Raw genomic sequence first — 22,150 nt, 5'->3', positions numbered from 1 at the left:
AAGCCCTTGTGTCTTCGTTAATTAATTAATAATAATTTTTAAAAGGATATCCCATCCAGCGATTTTGTTTTGAAGGATTATACAGCACATGCAGAGATTTCTTGAACGTCAGCTTCTTCTTGCATTAGCTTTGCTAAATATCTGCTGTAAAGTATTTATCGCACAAGAACCTGAATTAAATTACAGTGATAATCTAAGAATGTGACTTTTTTGAAACTGGAAGTCTAATTGTTTGGTTTTGTTATTGTCGACCACAAGAATGAACATTAAGATTAGACTTTTAACTTACTCTAATGTTCCACAGATTACCAGTAAATGAAGCATCAAAATCCCGAAATAATTGTCATATACGGTACTGGAACTGTTGGGACAGCTCTGACCATTAAAATGACTTTAAGCACACTGATATTGTGGCTGTTGTGAAAATTAATGGTGGAATAGAGTAAAGATTAACCAAGATGACTGACATGCTTTTAAAACAAAATGGCAACCATGTATAAAATATTATCTCCGTCACCAATTGTTCTCTTCTTTTTATTTATTTATTTATTTAATTTCGTTAAGTATCCGCTGACTATTCCCCATGGTTTGCAGAATGTTACTTTGTGGAAAAAAAATTATTTTCACTGATGAAGCTCATTTCTGCTTGAATGGATATGTTAACAAATAAAACTAAGTGCGGAAACAATCCAAAAAAGTTTGCATAAGGGGCCCCTGCATTTGCAAAAGACCAATATATAGTCTAGGCTATGGCATAGTGGCGTTATCGGACCATTTTTTTCATACGAGTGAGGAGATGCAGTTACAGTGACTTAAGAGCAATATCGATTGATAACAAGTTTTGTATGACCAAATTTGGATGATATATGGTTTCAACAAGACGGTGCGACCTGTCACACCGCTAACTCCACAACTAACGTGCGCAAAAAAAAAAAAAAAAAAAAAAACAAGTTGGTAGAAAGATAACGAAATGCAACGGTTAGTTTGCCTTCTAGAAATTGTGATTTAACTCATTACGTCTTTTGGAATTATTTAAAATCAATAATTCATGCAGAATAACCGCGAACCCTTGAGCAATAAGAATAAACATGTCTCAATGCATTCTTGACATGGAACCCTAGTTATTAGATGCAGTTATCGAAAATTGACTTCATTGAATTGTTTCGTGTGAACTAAGTCGTGATCAAACACTTAAATGATGTTTTATCCAAAATGTAATGTCCTAAATTGTACTTCAAATTAAAAGTTTGTTCTTCTAGTTTTTATTTTATTTCGTTTTTAAAATCATATCATGCTTATCTGAAGATCTTTTACTTAAAAATTCGAAACTTCAGATATTTCTTTTTTTTTTTTTTTTTTGTCATGCATAAGAAAGTAATTTGCTGGATTTATGCTCATCCGAATTTGGATCAGGCATCTGTGAACAATCCTGTTTGTTCCACAACCTGAAAACTGCTACTTACTTCATATGAAACTGAGGCATCATGTTATTGGGCTAATCTGGTAACAGGTAGTGTATGGTAACATTTTGGTAAAGCGATAAAGGTTACTAGGTAGGACTTTAGCAATAATCTGAGAAGTACACAGTTCGAATCACAGATTATTTTGTCTCAGAGAAATGAGAGATCATGAGAAATGTCATGTGATATTTTCCGGAAAATTCCGATCGTGATTTTAGCTAATAAGCACTTGGAAACAATTTAAGTGCAGAATCGCCCACTTATTTGTTTGGCGCATTTTACAAGAGTAAGAAGAATTGGGTTTTTGTCAATTTTCTTTGACTTTTTAAGTGAAAATAGGTCGATGTGAACATGGATAAAGTCAAGCGTGTGCGCAATGTCATTTTTGTGCAATTATGGGATTTTTTTAAAGTGAAAATAGGTCGATGTATACATGGATACCGCGTATGTGTAATTCTTAAAAACGCGCGAAGCAGTGGGCGATTCTGCACTTTTCTCCCAATTTCGCACCTAATCTTCGTCATGATTAAGCACTTTTGTTCCATAAACGTTCTAGCATAAACGTAATTCGGCTAGCAGGTTGTTGAAAAAAATGTTGAGTAAAAAAAAAAAAAGCCTTTACTTCGTGAAAACAAAATGGCGTCAAAAAAAAAAAAAAAAAAAAAAAAACTAGCAGGTTGCTGTAGCAGAGTTGGTCGCCAAGTTACCATAATCCGAAGATTCACCTGTTATTGCTTCCTATCGATTCGCACAAATGTAAAACTAATATTCCAGTCTAGAAGCAAAACTTGAAAAAATGGAATAGTAGCACTTACAGGTAAAATATCAGCTGTAAATAAACCAAGGAAAAATACTGATAAGGAAAACTTCTCGCTAATAAGAGAGTAATATGACAGATTACTAAACTCTGTCATATAGCAGGTGTCTGAAGTAGGAATCACCAACAGAGGTGTTTTCTAAATAAACAGTCACACGTGAATGCTGCTCACAACCTGCGATTTACGAGGTTGCTCAAGAGAAAGCGTAAGTAGTATTTTCGGAGGCTTTGGGAAAATTCTTTTCTAGGAATTCGAAAATGCGTTTCCGGTAACATCTAGAATGTCACCAAGCTGGCTAAAATTCTAAAAATGGTTACCAATGGCAAAAGACGCAATCTGGATTTTAACTATAAAAAACTCGTTTTTACATAAAATGCCAGGAAGAACACCAATAATATTGAAGTTTCAATAAAAAACCGAATTTCGATTACTCACAAAGAAAACATTGTCTTACTGTCAGTCATAAAAACTAATGCAAGAAGTAGAAAAGGTCATACGTAAAATTCACTTTCAGTCAATATGAACCCATAATAATTTCAGAATGTCAGCAAGCTGGCAAGAATATAAATTGTTGCCAAGACACAGTAAATTTATTTCTGCCCATGTGTTTGATCCTCTTTGAACTATCCTTATAATCCTAATGTCGCCTAACTGAGAATTAAAAGGTTGCAGTAAAATATATAATAAAAAATCTAATACTTTACAAAATCTGAAAGGTTTCAGATTTTAAATTACGTCCAAAGGGGCTTTTTTTTAACGTTTTGTGTGAATGCCTTTATTTATTAAATATCATGTTCTTTGCACTTAAACCATGAAATTCAGCTTAATAGCAATGTCGCAAAATAATTTTAAAATGAGCATATCTTTAGAATTTCCGATATACAGTTCCGCGCGCTGGAGATATAAAGGTTTTTTCCCTCCGTAGAGTGTGCCATTGCTCCCTTTTTAAGCGTTGAGTTTGTTACTCAAAAATTCGTTAAAGTTTTACAAATATAAAATCGATAATAAAGCAAATTCCAAATTTCAAATATGGTCTTCCACATATCCATATTCGTAGGAGGATGACGTCATTCAAAATTCGATGGCTCTAGGTACCGTTGTTTTATCACAATGCGAGAAATATACTTATATTTATGCAGATTTTTCATTATTTAATTTATTCAAATATAATGCAGGACTCTAAAATTTGGTGGCAACAATTTGAAAAGTGAAACGGACATTTATAGTGATTCAACGCAAAATCGCAAAAAGAAAACAATAGTCCTTCAGGAACAAAGCCCCTTTGAACTAATAAATACTGTTTACTTTTATGCTTCTCGAATTATTAAGTTACACTTTTTCGTTGCCCTGCGTTTGGCAACACGTTTCCGATTTTGTTGTCGATAGAATTCGTTTGCTAGAACGTAGCTGACCTATAACTGTTTTAATATATATTATAAAAATCTAACTGTATTATTGGATTACTAGATGTTACGTATGAATCATTATATGTTTACAGTTTGGTTTGAATAAAATGAGAGTAGTGGAATTTGTTGATGTTATTTCGAATCGAAACTACTGTTTTGATTTCGGTGCCATTTGAATACAGGAAGGTAAACAAAACATATAAAGAAAATTAAGCGGCCACAAAATCAATTAAACAAGAAAACGCAGTAAATGAGCATAAATATTTTTATACAAAATGCAGTAAACAATTTAAAGCAATACAAAAGCATGAAAAAATCAAATTATCGGAAAAGGACCATGAATATTTATACTGCTACGAAATGTACAGGCGCGGTGGGAGGGCTTCCCTGCAAAGCAGTTTTAGTGTTGCCATAAAATGGCAAGGTAGGGTTGCCACATTTGGCGAGAAATCGCCCATTTGGCTACAAAATTGGCGATATACCATGGACGGTTGGAGAACCTTCTGGAACGAATTCTTACCGGTTTAGCCCAGAATGTCCTCGAACACAGGACGAAAGCTATATAAACCCTGCTGGTCCGCAGTCTATTAGTGTGTGCCTCTCGTCGAGTGTGTGTGCCTTGTCTAGCGAGCTGATAGTCATTGAGCGAATGTCTCGAAGTCTAGTGCCGAGTTGGTCGTCGAGTGCATCGAGAGAGTCTTTTAGTGCATCGCGAATTCGTGCATCGTCGAGTTTTGTATTAGACTGTGCTGAGTCGAGAGCTATACTCTTGTGTATCGTCGAGTGCATCACGTGGAGAGTCTCGAGAGTACGTGGAGTTCCGAGAACGAACAAACAGAGTCGGAAGCTGTACTCTGGTGCTTTGCGGTGAAGCTGTCTCCACCGTTATTGCCTGACAGTGTGAAGGCTGTGTCGCTGAACGTGTCAGCGTGTTTATAACAGTTCGACGACTGAAAAAGTGATTTTGGAGCTGTCCTTGGAATGTTGGTAAATAAAGTGTGTTTCGATACTTTATTAAGTGTTGTCGTTATTCACTCCAGATCTACAAACCCCGTACGAACGTGAAGGAAGAAAATAACGTAACAACTGGTGTCAGAAGAGAAAAAGAAAAACGTAAAAATACTGTAATTTACAACAATATTATTTCACCGAATGCAGACCTGAATATATATTTCCTTTAAATTTATGTTCATGCTTGAAAGAAGGCTAAAGAATGTAACACCATGTTGCACTGTATTTTGATATCTTTGAGTTTTACAAGGCAATATTCTTATATGCAGATATGAGCTGGACTTAAACAATGCGCATGCTTGTTTCTTTCTCTTGCGTGTGCATTAATGATTAAAGTGATATTATTTTCTTCTCTAGAAATATTCAAAATCCTAGTTTTTTAAAACATTATTCTAATTGCGTTTTTTCACGTTACGTAAAAACGATTGTTTTATATTTAGAGAATTAGAGAAATTGAATCTTCCGTGAGTGTTGTAAAGGCGATACAGATTTTTACTAAAGAACCTCACAATTTCGCATCAGCAGCAAAGTAAGTTACGGAAAAAATGTCTTATACTGTTACTCTATTTAAAGAAAGGTATTTCGGTAGCTAAATCGATCACTTTTGAACATAAATAATCCCAAAACGAAAAGGGTTGTTCACGTTAGAGAGCTTTCTCCTCCAATCGTTTTTCATTTCGTCATAAAAATGACGTCTCTACTTAAGCGAAGGATGCTTTACTTTTGTTCTCGTCTTTGAATTAATTAAATGTGCTCTATATTCCCCAGATAACTGAAAAGCACTTTAAGTAGATTAACCAGAAAAGATCTTACTGGCCTTTCAATTTCAATATTCTGGTTTCGCATTTCATGTAATTTAATCAAGCGAAAAAGTCGATATGCGTTCAAATGACTGCTCTAGCATTTACTTCAAAATAATTCGAGTTGAAAGAAGAAAGCTGTATAAACCGTATACCGTATTGGAATGAATATATCAGAAGAATTTTAGGGTAAAACGATCTTGCATTTATGAAGGTATTCCTCAACAAGACATAAAACAATTTGCATATGATTTTTAATATATCAGCTAGTAACTTCGAAGGTCTTTTGCTAGAAAGATAATAAAATGAATAGTTAATCGTAAACGAATAGTTGAATGAAAGAATAACCCGGATACGATACTCAGTAGATATTTTCTTTTAATTTAAATTTAAATAATAATTACGATATGGTTTTAATATACACTTGGACCACAAAAATGCGTATGTTGCCTTTATTTTCGCAGCAGTTGCTCGTAGACATATAATTCCAGTTACAAAAATATTTTAAATGCCTCAAAAGTTCATTTTTGGCATTATAAATTTCAAGAAATCAAATTTGTAAAAATTACGAAATCTAGGTCTTTATGTGTATTTCCGATCTTGTTCTGTAACGTGTTCGCTTTTAATTTAAAATGCATTGTGTATTATGTGTAACATACAAAAATGTCAAATAAATTCAAACATCAATAAAACAAGTGACCAGTAACCAAACTCATGTAACTCAAGTCAATATAAGAATAATGGAACAAAATTGTGTAAAATTTAATGTGATGATCCTATTATAAGTAATCCAGTGCAAATATAGGTGCAAAAACAACTTCTAAAAGAACAGATTTGCTTGGATTTACAAAAAATTCGAATTTATTAATTTTGTAATGGCTAAATAATACTACAGTATGCCTCTAGGCGGAAATTCACGTGTGGCATGGCTGGTATTACATTAAAAGAAATACAATATTGACATATCTTTATAACAACTCGGAGGTGACCTCTTCAATTTATCCAGATACAGAAAATTTTTAACTTCCTCGTATCATCTTTCAATACATACGAGAATTTTAATATGTACTGCTTAGATACATTCATATTTTTGAAACTACAAGAGAATATGTAAATTAAGGTTGAAGTTGCAATAAATTTAATCTAATTGGCTAAAAGAACGGTGCAGAGACAAATTAATTTACAAACAAATGAAACTATTATAGAAAATATTTTTAAAATTCTTTCATGATTATTAGACACAAAAACAACTAGTAATCAGCGGTTTCAGAATTTCAGTTCCAATTTCAAATTAATCAATCATTTTTTTACAAACAGCATAAAACTTTCACCACGTTTAATAGATTTATAAACTGAAAACTCCGGTTAATACCGGTTTTAAAATTTTACCTATATTTAATGTCGATTCATGAAACATTTAGTACAAATAAAAAAATGCTTGGACAGAACTGATGACCTTCCCCATAGGCATACTAATTTGTTCAAAAGATCTACATTGAGGGAAACACACTAGGGATTCCGATAGCAATATCTGGAAAAGGAAAACGTAGGAAATTATACTTAGCCGAAAATTATTGTAAATTGGAGGATCGTTTTTGCCTTCTGGCCCTCAACAAGGCTCTCTTTCATCACGCTTTTTCACAGTCAAAAACAAGAACTCTCACTTCGGCTCCCCGGCGACGACTATCCCTTCCCTGGAGAAGAATCCGCACCTTCAATTTCAGGAGAACCTCAAGGTGTCGTCTTAAAAATTGTGGGGTAATAGCAAGGACAGAAGGAGTGCTCCAACCCTGGCGAAAATCTCTTCTTTTTTATTCTTGAGCTTTCAAGTCCTTGAAAAGATTAAACAGCGGTGAATGTTCGGCACGTCACGTAGGCCCTTACTTCAACAGTTTAGATGGTAAACATGTTCCCGTTCCTAGCCCCGTGGTCAGCCCCTTTTTACGGTTTCAAGGTAGTATCCAAATTCCTTTCTTTATCCTCGCAATGTTACCCAGGGCACCCGAACATAGCCGAGATCATGAGAATAGATAAGGAAAGTTTGCAAAAATTCTGTAATTCAGATAAAACTTTCTAGTATAATACTTTTTCTTTTTCAAAAACCTGTTTCTTTACAGTTTCAAAAGTTTTTTTTTTTTTTTATCATAGTCATAAGTTGCTGAAATATCTGACTTAGCCAGATACCGAAGAATTGGTACTTTGAAGGGAAAAGGAAGAGAAAATTTTAAATATTAATGTAATAACTAAGTGAAAACACCAGTAAGTATAAACATAAAAGTCCAAATTAAAAATTAGTAAACATCGAGGGCACTAACCACAATTAACAAAACTAAACAAACAGAAAATAAAACTAAAGTGTAAAACCAAACAAAACTGAAAATATGAATTAAGTTTTCATAAAAACAAATTAAAGTTAATAAGTTTTCTCCTCGAAAGTTATTAAAGGCTTAATCATTATCAATTACTTATTAAGTAAGTAAGAGGCAAGTACAACTTATATCACTAAAATCGGTAACTTTAAAAAAATCTTGAGAACAACCGATAATAGTAATGTAAGTAAAAAAATAATGCACTTTCAATTAGAATCTAAAACAAGTTACCCACTCAATTTTAAATTAGAAGCAAAGGAGTTACACAACAAATCGAGGATTTGGAAGGTTCGACGAAATCCTAATTCGGAGTAGTGTAAGTCTGTCGTCTAACAGTGTTGCTTGCCTGCCAGAATCCAAACGGAATGGACGTGGACAGACGCAGTAGACGGAAATCCTGACTTTGCTAAGATTGCTAAGTGCTGAAAGAAGTTGTGCTTTGTATCTCCGAATTAAAGTAGCATCTAACTTATACAGTGATGGATACTTAGATGGCATATAAGTTTCAAGAAATTTTAACAGTTTTTTATTCATTATTAGTAGCCTAAACTAAAATAGAATTTCATGAATCCATCTATTAGATATTTGAAAAGCATTTATGAGGCGTTGCCAGGTTGCTAAGAAATAATAGAACATACCAAAAAAGCATGATTAGCACGTTAATGAAATTTTATCTCAAACTGATATGGCGATATCAGTCAATAAACATAACGACTGTTTTAAAAGTTTAAACAAAAGTAATATTACGAAAAAACTGAGAAGTGTAAAACATAGAGGAACGTAAAGTATTTAAATATTAGCGAAAAAAGAAAAATATGACATCTGACAATTTAGTTTCGAGATATTATCAGATACAGGTTAGAAGTTAATTGATTGTTGAGTTGAAAACAAGTTCGATTCAAATTCTATTCTCGACCTGATAATATTTTCAAAGCTGAATGAACAGTTAAACTTTTAGTGTTCTTCGTCCTTTTCCCTCTTTTTCGTTGCTTTCTATTCTAAAAGTATACAAATTTGCTTGCAATTTAAAACGATGTGGTGCTTATTAGATATAAATGTCAGCGGTTTCTACTGATTAACAGCAAGCTACATATGAAGAAATTCTATTTGTGATCCTTATGCTTATAAAACGTTCATCATACAATTGAGGTTTGTAAGGCATTTCTCCCGCTTTCCAAGCGTGCTTCGTGGTTTAGTGGTTCTGCACACTGGGCCGGTATTCCAGAGGTCCGTGGTTTGATTCCCGGCGAAGGCGGTTGCATATTTTTCATCTTTTCTGCTTCCAATTAACCTAATGACTCTAAAAGTGGCGCCCGAACTAAAAAGGGTTGTGGGTGATGATTCTCCACACCCAGGATTTGGCGACTACGTCCCCAAAAAACCCTAGTCGTCCTTTAAAAAGGGGAGTATGTAAGGTATTTCTCCCGCTTTCTAAGCGTCCTTCGTGGTGCAGTGGTTCTGCACACTGGGCCGGTATTCCAGAGGTCCGCAGTTCGATTCCTGGCGAAGGCATTGTTCATTTTTCATTTTTCCTGCTTTAAAAAAAATCCTAATGACTCTACAGGTTAAGCAATAAGAAAAATACATGCCGTGGCATGCAGTGACTACCGACTAAGAGATAGAAGGGATCTACTATATCTTACTGCATTTATCCACGATAAATTTCAACACAAGTATAAAAAGAGTGTGAAGGTCATCCAGTCACGGAGTGGATTACAGTGAAATTACATTACAGTAAAACTAATCAGTAAAATCAAATCACTCGAGTTTCATAAATACAAATTACACAGATAATCTTCTTGCAGTTTCACCTGGAGTGAGTACCTGTCCAGGGTGAGTAGGTCCGCGTTCGAAACTATGTTGTAACGATCTGATTTCACTGTCATTCAGAATCCAGCCTGGTACAAATAAAGTTTCGAACATGCAACTAAATCATAAATTTTCTGAAATGAAAAGATAGCTTTCAGATGTAAATTTTAAATAAAAAGAATCTGAGTAAATATTAAAAAAATTTAAAGCTCCAATGCATGAAAATTGTTCATATATATCAATATAGCTGTGTTCTTTTAGCTATTGATTGCAAAGCAAAAAACTATATCTGAATTCATATATTATTTCTCTACTCCTATTCGATGGAAAGAGTTTAAAAGGTAAATAAATAAGCATAATCTATTGTACGTGATACAGAAACCGAAATGGAGAAAATCTATAATTTTGAAGTTACTGCTCTGGCCGCTGAGGGCATTACAATCGCTGAAAGGGCAATGAGCCTCTAAGTGAACATAATTTGTCGTTTGTCTTCACGGTAGGAAGAAAATTAAGTTACCTTCAAAACAAAATGGTTTTGTTTTTCAGTAAAAGAAGGAAATACATTTTCTGCGTCTCAAGCTTTTTTTTTTACAAAAAAGGAAGGATATTTCTTAAAATTTATACGAAGAACATTATTGCAGAAATATTGCCAAATTTATTCTTAATATAATGAAACAAAATTTTATTAATATCTCATGGAATATGCAGATTTTACTCCTTGAAGTTCTATAACTGCTTTATGAATTTAAAATAAATTTTAAAAATGTAAATCTTTGTTAAAAGTAACAGATGTTATACAAACCATAACAATAAAAGTAATAAGAATGACTTTTTTTTTTATTTCTCATTTTGATAACTCAGCGAAGTTGATTTACTTAAATATTGTTTCAAGAATAGCTACAGAAATAATGAAAGAATAATCATCTGAAACACTATTTCTGAAATTGAGATAATAAGAATAATGTTTGTTAACTTCATTAACACTATAATTAAAAATCGAACAAGTACATTTAACGAGTGTTACATATATCGATACAATACAACTCTTGTTTTTGTCTTGAAATTAGTGTGATTATATAATTCTGTATAGCAAACAGGAAATGAAAATGAATATTTTATCTTCATCATCAAAATGACAAATAGACGAAACTTCAATGAATTTTTTATAGTTATGAGAAGGTCTTCATTGCTTGTCGTTAGTAAGTTGATAGAACGAAATACAACCTGTTCGATGTGATGCCAATTTAACACAGTGATTAGTCAAGTTCACTCTTTGTTTGTCTTTATATTAAGGGAAATAAATTTCATTTTTAAAGACAAATAATTGATCACTACTCTTCTAGATGAAATTATATTTTAAAATTTTGTAGTTCAAAAACAAAAAGCAGTTGTTTTAAATAGTAATTGAAATATGAAATTATGTTTCCATTATTCTTCGCTTAATTTTTCTTATCAAAAGAAGAGTATTAAATTTTCATTGTATTTAAGGAGAAAAATTTAACATATGCATCGGATAAAGAAAGGTCATTCCTTTTCTATCTTGAAAAGAAGTGAAATGGGCCAGAAAAAATTCTACCAGTCATTTACTTTGGTCTCTATTCAAGAGAAAACGAATCACTATACTATTAAAATTAATTTGAAATATATAAAAAAATTAAAAATATATTTAGCTCTATTGAAACACCTTTAATCAAAATTTAATTTAAATATAAATTACGAATAAATGTCAGCAAAGGTAATTCTCAACATACACACAGCTTTCATACAGCTGTTTAATATGTCTATATAAACTAACTCAGCCTCTCTATTTGCATAAATATTTAAACTATCTACACTGTAGATAACCTTAAAAGTCGTCAATTTAGGTTATATGATTATCAAGATTATTCCTGCTAATAAATTTTAGTTGAATACATTTATGATCACTATATGTCTTCTACATTAATATTGAACATTGAAAAATGAACTATCCGCTTTGTAAATGATACCAAAGGATGGTATAAACTTTATTTTAAAACTTTAAGTATCAATGAAAGATTAAAATATACGTAATGAACCAAAAAAGAGATGTCACGAATCTTATAAATATGAATAGGATATTCATTTGTAAAATCTCAAAATCAAGGAAATGAAAATGGAAAACCCTTCAATTTTGTAAAATTTGCAAAACTAGGGTTTATTCAAAGTTCATATACAAGTATAAGCCTAAGTATGGTAAATTTGGTAAGTAAGTTAAGTAAGTGTAGTAAAGAATGCAGGGCACTGATAATTTGATTCATTTTGGATTCCCGGCTAATGGGCTTCAGCACAAATACTTTTTTTATTTTCTCCTGCATACGACGTGAATACGAACAGGTTTCTCCTGTAAAGTTAATACTTTACGATATTACGAGATACGAAGGTATCTCGTCCTTTAAGCAGAAGTCTCTCGTGTGCTTTGTGATATTCATTTAAACAACAACAACTTCAAAAACGTTTGTTGATCATTTAGAAATGGTTCCTTTTGCCGAAAGCACTCGGATTTATTCAAACTTCTACTTATATCTAATAAATGTTAGTTGTTAATATTTACTTACCAACTGAATCCGAAACCGAATGTACGTTAAATAGGCTCGCCGTAAAAAGAACAAGATATACTGCCTGCAAAATAAAATACAATGTATTAAAAGAAAATCTTCCTCAACGAAAATTTGAACAAATAATAAGAAGAGACATATAAAGTAAGATGTCAAACTAAAACAGTGAGAACAAATCATTTCAAATAAATATGAAAACAGAAGCAACAGAAATAAAAGGTACCAAATGAAAGGTAAAACACAAGCAACTGAAAGGAAGCATATTTAGATGAACAATAAATGAGCAAAATATAATAAGCTAATAGAAAAACATAACCAGAGGAAAGAAAATACTAAACATGAAAACAAGTGTTCGAAAACACAAAGAATAAAACTTAAACTACAAACAACGAAGTAGAAGAATATCGAGATAAAACAAAATATAAACAATGGAAAGAATAGCATAAAATAAAGATTAAAATAAAATGGTAAGAAAATAAAAATAAAACACAAAGTAGCTGCAAAAGAAATTCATTAAATGCATGTAACAACTGTATGAAGGGAGAAGTTATGTTGTGCATTAAATTTAACTGCTATTTCAAAGTTCTATAAAATAAGTGGTATGTAAAGTAATTGTTTAAGTCTAAAATGCATAATGCTTAAAATACTTAAATTAATACAAGAAGGAAGTACTATCTACCTTGTTTAATTAATTTAACTCGCTAAACGTTAACAGGAAATTTCGGTACTTATGTTTTATCCCAAAGACCATGGCTACCATCAAACTGTAAAAGTTGGCAGAGATCCCGCCAAAGTTGAGCTAATCGTTCATGTGGAATACTGAGGCACACTTCCACCTGCAACTGTTATAATAAGGTATCTTCAGTCTCTGCACTACCAGCCAAAGAACCACTGCTGTTAAAGTATTCGACCTGCTTCTTTGTTTTACGTACGTGAAAATTCTTTATTTTGAACTGTTTCCTATTAGGTGATTTTTCTGTCGTTATCACCTTTTCGAGCAAGTTCCATGAGAATTCTATCTTCTAACAAACAGACAAATAATTATTTGTTGTTATTCCATAAATTACTTTATTTGCGTGCTGCTGAACAGGGTTAGATTCAGAAAGATAAATCTACTTTACATTATTTTAAGTAATAATAATACCAAAAATATAATATATTCCTTAATAAACTATTTTAGTAGATATTTAATTTTGTGGTCTACGTGGTATTAAAAAATTCTTCGTATTTTAATTCTGGTTCTCGGAACCTCTAACGGAAATGCTTGAGTTCCGTGGGACACAGTTTTGAAGAACACTGACCTACATCAGCATCAAAGATGATCTAAATCCAGCTCACGTTCTGTGTTAGAGAGTAAAAATTTCCTACTGACACTCAAACATCCTTAGCCTTCCTGCCTGATCCTGTTATCAAAGCGGATCCTGTAAGGCGTTACGTAATCGTACGTAGTGCCAGAAATATGATTTTTCAACACCGCTCTCTGTTTCACTGAGTAAGTCAAGACACCATAAATGTAGTGCCATTTCACTGACAGTCTTGATTAAGGTTACTATACCCCAAGGTCACTCCTGTATGACGTCACTGACTTCTAGTGTGCTCAAAAGCAACATCCTGAGTCGGTTTGTGTCTTCTTTTCCCCCAACGTCAGTAGACAGACAACGTTATGCTCTTTCAAGGCGAAGCTTTTCCTTTTCTGACGCTCCAGACATTGAAGTACCTTTCTTGTCTGTTCAGTGATGTCTCTTTAGTCACAGAAGTGGGAGAAACAAAGTCAGAAGGAAGAGAGACTTAGGAGTTAAGGATGCTGACGTTATGAAATCTTATGACCCCCCCCCCCGAAAAAAAACCACTCATTAATGTAGCCCAACACACGAGGGATCTAGCACGTCCTGGCAAATTATCAATTATGGTTACAAATGTGGACACCGCACAGCCTTGGCAGACATAGAAACAGTAATGTTTATTTAACCTGGCTTCATATTGTTGTTGTGATATCGGCAACATTACTCAATCTTTCAACCTAAAATACTCTGCATAAAGTTTAAGCTTAGCGACATGTGGTTTAGGTTTCCTAAAATTCCTAACTGAAAAGGCAACTGTGCAGAAAAATTTCCGTCAGATTACCATGGGAAAAAAGCCACACTTTAAATGCTCAAGAGTAAGTTAAAAACAATCAGTTTCATGCTTTTTAAGTGTTTATGAAATTCTATGAAAATAATAGTTCAGTAATAACGGCTCAAATATAAAAAACAAAAATACAGAGACAGAAGAGTAATCCGATTCTAAATGAGCGAAACATTTCCAAATCTTTTCAAGCAGCCTGTGTAACTTTTGGGAAGTTTCAACATAAAAATACATCAATGGCGCAAGAGTTAGACAGTCATTCACTTTGACAAAAGCGAGAAATTAGAAATTAACATACAATTACTGTATTAGAGTATTGAAGTAAAAATAGCTCTCCGGAAACTCGTTCCTAATTAGACGGCTCCTGAATTACAGTTTTTAATCTTTACGATTGCTGACCATGCAAAGGTAATAAATTCGTGTGTGCATTATCCTCACAATTTGCAATGCAAAGGCCGACGAGCCTTTACGAGGTGCGCTACGAGGTCGAACTGTTACTAGGTGTGAGACGGCATGCTCTGACATTACAAAATCAACAACGTGTTCAGTAATGGCTCCACTTGACATCATAAAAGTCTTAACTTATTCTTATGTGCATCATTCTTATGAAAACCCATTCTTATGTAGATAGGTCCTCATTTATAATTTTTCGTCTTTACGATGATTAAAAATTGCTCTTCGATTTTTATATTATATATAAATTTTTGGGTTCGCATTATGCCATTAGGCAGATATAAGGTATTCTGGCATGGTGAAAAATCCACAACGAAAATCGTAGCTGTAGAGTGTACGTTTTGTGTCGTCCTGAAGAGGAATGTGCTTTTAAAATCATCTGAAAATATCGATGCTTCAGTGTATTCTACCAATCATGTAGAATCTTACTAAGAGATAGTGAAATTACGGGATTATCTTGTCTGTTGTAGCGTTCTCAATGTTTGTCAAATAATTTAAATTCACAGCTTAAAAATTCTTTAGACCAGGTGCATTTCAGATGTGATACTATTGGCGGAAATCTAAACAGTCGTCTAGTTTCCACTGTCAACACAGTATTCAATAAGTTGTATGCATTATTCAAAATCTTATAACAAAACAGGCATAGAGCTAGATGACTTTCTTAAGCTATAGTTTAATAAGTCCATTGAACAAATTTAAGTAAAACCAGACGAAGCTATGATATCCGGATGCTATGATCTGGACGAAGCTATTATCTGGACGTAATTCCATGGCAAGTCGGGAACAGATTATATATTAACAGCCATTAAAATTAGAAGACATGTTGAAACATAACCCCATGGTAAACTTTAAATACTTAAAATTCTCATGCTCTGTACTGGGACTTTAATAAAGTTTCTCTCCATATTATGTGGAATTAAGCCCTAAGAACTGCAATTCAAAGACATCTTAGAGTTATGGGCATCTTAGCTAAGGAGAGTAGAAGCACTGTGATGACTTATGACCGAAGTTCAAAATACAATACAAAAGCGTTTTGCTGTGTGGAATTCCTCAAGCAAATCCCATCGGATATTACTTCCCGCCGCTCCACAAATTTTTAGGATTTCAAAAGTACACATTTCCTCCTCTTCCTTCTCTCCCATCTAAAGCAAGACAGAAGAAAGGTAGTTGTTTATAACCTTGTAGTAAGCCTTCCCTTTCAGTTACCCATTCGTCAACCTAATGACCGTTTATCTCGAGAAGAGACTTCAAATAACCGATGAGTTAAGGAAGAAATTGGAATCGTCTTTATGGAGGTTAAAATGCTTCACACAAGCCGTTAGGAATAAGTAAAATCTTATCTTTGTCATTTCAGTGACATTAGTGGCAATAATTCTGAGTAATTGCGAATGCATTTTACGTTAATAGAAAACAAATACGGTAGTACTGCGATAAGCATTGATTCTCTATGGATTTCGTTATGCACTATTTACCGCAATCCTTTTTTTAAATCTAGAAGACTAACCACTCTTTTCAATTAGCGATAAAATGATGTTCATTGATTCTCTATGGTAGGATTTCGCTTTTCACTATTTACCGCAATCCTTTTTTTAAATCTAGAAGACTAACCACTGTTTTCAATTAGCGATAAAATGATGTCCATTTAAAATAAATATCAGAAACTAACAATAAGTTTTCGCCAGTTGACGGTAAGGTCTTTTATTTTTGTCTTCGATATTGTGAAAGGTAACTGTATAAGGTATTTCTCCCACTTCCCTAGCGTGTCTTCGGGATGTAACGGTAGCATGCTGGGCCGGTATTCCAGAGGTCTCTGGTTCGATTCCCGGCGAAGGTGGTAACCAACTTTTCATCTTTTCTGCTTCCAATTAACTTAATGACGCTACAAGTGGCGCCCGAACTAAAAAACGGGTTGTGGATGATGATTCTCTGCACCTAGAATTTGGCGACTAGGTCCCCTAAAATCCTAGTCGCACTTTAAAAAGGGGAGTATATAAGGTATTTCTCCCACTTCCCTAGCGTGCCTTCGTGGTGTAACGGCAGCACGCTGGGCCGGTATTTCAGAGGTCCGTGGTTCGATTCCCGGCGAAGGCGGTTGCTAAGTTTTCATTTCCTTTGCTTCCAAAAATCCTAATGACTCTACAACTGCTTATCAGCACAAGAAAGTCAATAATTTAATACACTATTTCATATGTGCTTAGAAATATTTTACTCCATGCATGGTACAAATAAAACACATTTCTAGTACTTATAATATCGATTGCAAGATTCCTTACTTTTCTTATTCTGTGACTTATTAGTTATGTTCATCCAAAATAAAACTGAATGGGGAGGTGAAAATTTTGTAATAATACACTAATTGAAATTCTATCGATGTATTTCTCTCTCTAATAACACATAATTTTTTCCTTATTTTATTTGAATTTCCTATTTGTATCATATGTGTATCTCTCTCTCTCTTTATATATATATATATAAGATATAAAATATGAAGGAAATTTATTAACTTCAGTTTAGCAATAGACCTTTTTAATTCTTCATTTTAATCTGTCCACGTCCCCTTCTATTTGGAAACTAATAATATATGAGTAAACTAATAATACAAAAGTGCGTCATCTGAAAAGTAATTCGCATTACGCTATTATGTGAGAGTATTGTAGATATTTTTTTTTACAATAACAATTAAAAAAAAGAAAAAGAAATCTAATCTATTAATACCGCTTTTACTAAAATGCGAACTTACTTCCGTTCTTGCATCTTTCTCTATTTGCACTTGTAATTCTGCTATTTATACCGTCCATTGTATTGAGATATGATCAGATAAATAAAATTGTGTCGTGCATTATGATGCGTAAAGATGAATATGTGTCCTCAGAAATACTTATCAAGGAATAACATTATGTGTTAGATCTACGCCATATGTGAAAGTTTTCCTTCTCCGCTATGCGCGTTATGAATACACTGATTTACGCAACTCTGTCACTCTGTAGGCGCCGTAAAGAATCTCAAGGTATCTACAGGATAGGTATCTACAGAATACATATCTATATTATATATAATTATGAGTAAATTAATAAGCCTAAAACTTGCGCTAAAGGTGCTAAGTAATAAACCAATAATTTATTATTAGAAATAGTTAATGTTTGAGTTTCTAAAGATAATCCAAAGTATCATAACCTTGAATTATTTAAGAAATATAATTTTTTTAATCAGCTCAATCAATGTCAGTATAAAATTAAATAAATCTTCATTAATTGTATTTTAAAAATATAAGTATACTAGTAAGAACACATGCTGAAGTTAGTGATTTCGAAAGGAAAAATATTCTAATTTATAAAAGTGGTCAATAATTGGAAAATGTTTAAGAAACATTAATTTAGTGTTTCATTACGATGATTGTCCTCGGATTTATATAAACGAACACTGCATCAACTAAGACCATTGTTTAATTATCCAAAACCTCTCTATAAAACCTCTTTTCCAACATTAAATTTTATATCATAATTCTCATCATTTGATTCCGTTAAACAAATTTTTAAACCTGAATCATCAATGAAATAAATTAGAGTTATTTAAATCATGTAAGAAACAGAACAACAGCAACCTCAAAAATATTTTATTGCAGCTTCTTATGACGCTTACGAAAAGAGCTTTTCAGCTTTAATGAGAAAATTGACAATAATTCAGTTACCTTAAAAATCAGGCAAAAGTTAAAACGTTACTCAAATTTTACAGAGGTAATTATTTTATATCAAAGAAAGCAATATTTCAGAACAAGTTATAGCAAATCAATGCTATTCGCTTAGATTATCAGTTATTAAAATTTTCAAATTCCTAGACCATGGAGCATTAAGACTTTTGGTTTCAAGCCCTCCTTCTCCAGAGATACTGAACGGAATTTCCAATCGATAATATATTATTGCGGAGATTAAAAAAAAACACCAAAGAACGATTCATTTAAAATACGCCAGGCAAGAGAAATCCACTCGCAGAGTGTTTTCAGAAAGTGTTGCGTGTTTCATAAAACTCTGGGAGAAAACTGTGCATTTTTTTATTATTTGGAAATGAATTCATTTTCAATGCCTAACACGTTTTGGTTCAGTTATTTCCCAAAATGTGAATGTAATTGAGCAAAGAACATGCATTAAAATGTGTTTTCGCAAAGGAAGTTCTGATATTAAATTATCTGAAATACTGCAAAAAACCTTTGCGGACAATATTTTATCAAGAGATTTGAAGCATATAAGACAGACAGGGAAGAAAGACAGGGAACTTTTCGAGGAATAACCATGTTGTGGTAGCCACACTCTTCAATTAATGAGCGGCATGTCAATTAAGTGAAAGATTTAGTGCTTAGAACATCGTTTAATAATTAGGGATATTATTGAATAACTTCCTATATCATTTAGATGCTTTCAGTATTTTGAAAATATCATCTGGGCTTGTGGGGAGGGTTTTTTCGAGTTGTTCCAAAAACATTGATATTTTTTTCCAAAACACAATGTCTTCCAGTGCTCTAGAGCAGGTATTTTGTGAAGGCAATTTTTTTTTAAACGCATTGCTTTTAGTGGTGACTCATTGACGTTTTTGAAGCAGAATCTGTTCAACAATCAAGGGAATAATGCTCGAAAGATGAAGTACAATCGAAAAGATATTTCAGATGTCTTATAAGTAGCAATTATTACATCGCTAAAAGGAAAATTCGTCATTGCAATTGCCTTATATCCAGGATGTACCATGAACACTGAATTTTAAAATAAAAACCTTTTAGTTTTAATTGAGTTCTGATATGCTTCATAATAGTCAACAATAATTTAAATTTCTTTTATAGAATATATTTAACATAAGCACGTGAAACTCAAAGTGGAAATACTGAACTTTATCCCAATGGACTCTGTTATAATCAGAATATATACAGTGGCCGAGCAGATAATATAGCTGAATCTTGGTTGTTATGCCGATCCCAGTGAACGGATTCGTTACATGGAAGGTTTTGTAAAGAAATTTGATTATTACTAGTCCTAAATTAACTACTATAAATAGATTTAACTACCTTTATAAAACAGAATTTTGATATAATTAGTCGATTTATATTCAGTCTTTTTATCGTATATTGTTTCAGTGGTATGGTCAACCTTCCAAAACGCATTGACTTTAACATCTTGGATTTAGGATTCTTGAACGCCGTGTTAGCACTACAAAATCAAATTTCATCTACCAATATAGGTCAGCGTATTCAAGCTGTTCATACTTCATTCAATGCGTTAAAACCGAAACAATAAATGATGTTTTTTTTTTATTTTATTTTTTTTTACTTTGCAGCAGGTCATGCAATGCATGAAGTTGGCGTGGAAAATAATTATTAGCCATTACATATAAAAAAGCAGTGTTTCGGCCTGAAACCACGACACATTCATTACTTTTGTCGGATAATATCCTTCAATGAGGCTCATGGAGCAATAAAAAGTTTAAAAATTAAATTACATGTAGTATATATAAAATAGATGTTAATTATTTATATAGATGAATTGCTCTTAATAAATTATAAACTCATTTATTTAGTGAACCACACTTTTTTAATATTTGTACATAAACGAATCTGCTATGACAATACAAGATTTCACAGCAAATGCATCAAATTTTTGACTTAATTATTTTATTTACTGTCCAAGTTTTCTCGTACATTTTTTCTTAATTATATCACCAAACGTCGCAGAATTTCGATCTTTCAGCATCCCACAAATAATGAAATAATGAAATATTTAAATGATTAATGAAATGAAATAAATTTGGGATGAATAATAACGTAAAATAATTCTGAGATAACTAAACTCTATGATGATAAATGCTATAAAATAATCTTCTATACAAATTTTAAATGTACTACATCTTCTCTAATTTTCTAAATGAACTAATCCTTTTTTTCGAAGTTTCAATGTTGATTGAGGATAGTTACAACTGTGGCTAATAAAAATGATGGATTGGTAAATCATCTTCGGATAGACTTGAAGTCTTAAAAGGGAAGTTGGCGTAATATATTTCTGCGCTGTACATTGATTAGAGTGAAAATTTTCGGTGCTTAGAGGCATTGTAGTTTTTACCTTTAATTGCCATTATTATCTGTGATTTAAGAAATGCTATAAAATATATAAAAAAAAAAAAAAAAATTTACATCTCAGATTTTTAATAACATTCACATTTAAAGATAGTTTTAGTTAATGCATTGCTTTATATTCTTGATTATATTAGAATTCTTGATTATATGAGCTTGAAAAGGAAAATTGCGTAAAAGAAACGTATCAGGATCACCAATAAAAGTGACAGCTTAAAAATGATGGTGTCCGCTGATGACATAGTAGCAAAACCATCGCAGATAAAAACGTGAAGAAGAAAACAATTCAAGAAGAAAGCGTTGTCATTCAAAACATCACGAGAGAAAAGAAAGCAAGATGAAAACATCACATTTCTAAAACATCGGGGTATAAAATAAATAAAATAGCAGTTTTAAAATATCGCAATAAAATATCTTGGTAAAAAATAAAGTAACTAGAAATCTTCGCATGACAATAAAGTCGCAAACATGTGTTGTTCAGGTTTTAAAGTTGCAAATATATATTTGCATAATTATTTGAAAACGAAGAAGGTATGTGGAATATTTTTACTTCTATATTTCATGTTTTTGGATTAATTAACAATTTTTTGCCAAAAATTCAAGAAGAAAAACATTCAAAAAGCGAAATAGACTAAACAATTAATCCTACATACAACAGTAATAGAATTTTAAATTTATTTACTTAATTATCAAGACTTATTATTTAATTAATCTCTTTCTATGAGGTTGTATTGGCAGTTTTTCAATAAAAATATAGTCTTAAGGTATTAGAAAAGATAAGATAAATAACTGAATGAGTTATAAATACAGGAGTTACCATATATTAGAGTTGTATAACTGAAAGAAGGAAAACAATATTTAATTCTTACTAAAAGACTATTATATTGTTATATTAACAAAGTGAAAGAAAATAATTTTACAGTATGATAATTAATTAAACAATTTTAATATATTTTGGCTAATCATTTTCCTTTTCTAATTTCTTTAGGTAATATTTTTCATTAAAATCTACCAATACAGCTTCATAAAAGAGATAATTAAATAATGACTTTTAATACTTAAGTACATAAATTTAAAATTCTGCTAAATTATGTTAATCCAAAATATGAAATATAGGAGTAAATTATTACGCGAATATACATTTACAACATTTAAAACCTGAAAAGCAGATGTCTCCGATGTTATCATCATGCGATAATTTGTATGTGCTTTACT

General features: G+C 32.2%; 1 protein-coding gene across 1 annotated transcript in view; it reads right to left on the bottom strand.

The window, feature by feature from the left end:
• The window catches only part of LOC118201759 (uncharacterized), a 360,787-nt gene that overhangs the window by 106,544 nt on the left and 232,093 nt on the right, over window positions 1-22,150 (bottom strand). The window contains exon 2 of the mRNA XM_085817840.1: window positions 12,250-12,313. Coding sequence (XP_085673966.1) covers window positions 12,250-12,313 — 64 coding nt within the window. The remainder of the gene's footprint in view (window positions 1-12,249; window positions 12,314-22,150) is intronic.

The sequence above is a fragment of the Stegodyphus dumicola genome, chromosome 1 (genome assembly GCF_044657685.1).
Source record: "Stegodyphus dumicola isolate Sdum_Otavi_A_Nest chromosome 1, ASM4465768v1".
In the NCBI taxonomy this organism is placed as follows: Eukaryota; Metazoa; Arthropoda; class Arachnida; order Araneae; family Eresidae; genus Stegodyphus; species Stegodyphus dumicola.
This window is presented reverse-complemented; position numbering and strand designations above follow the sequence as displayed.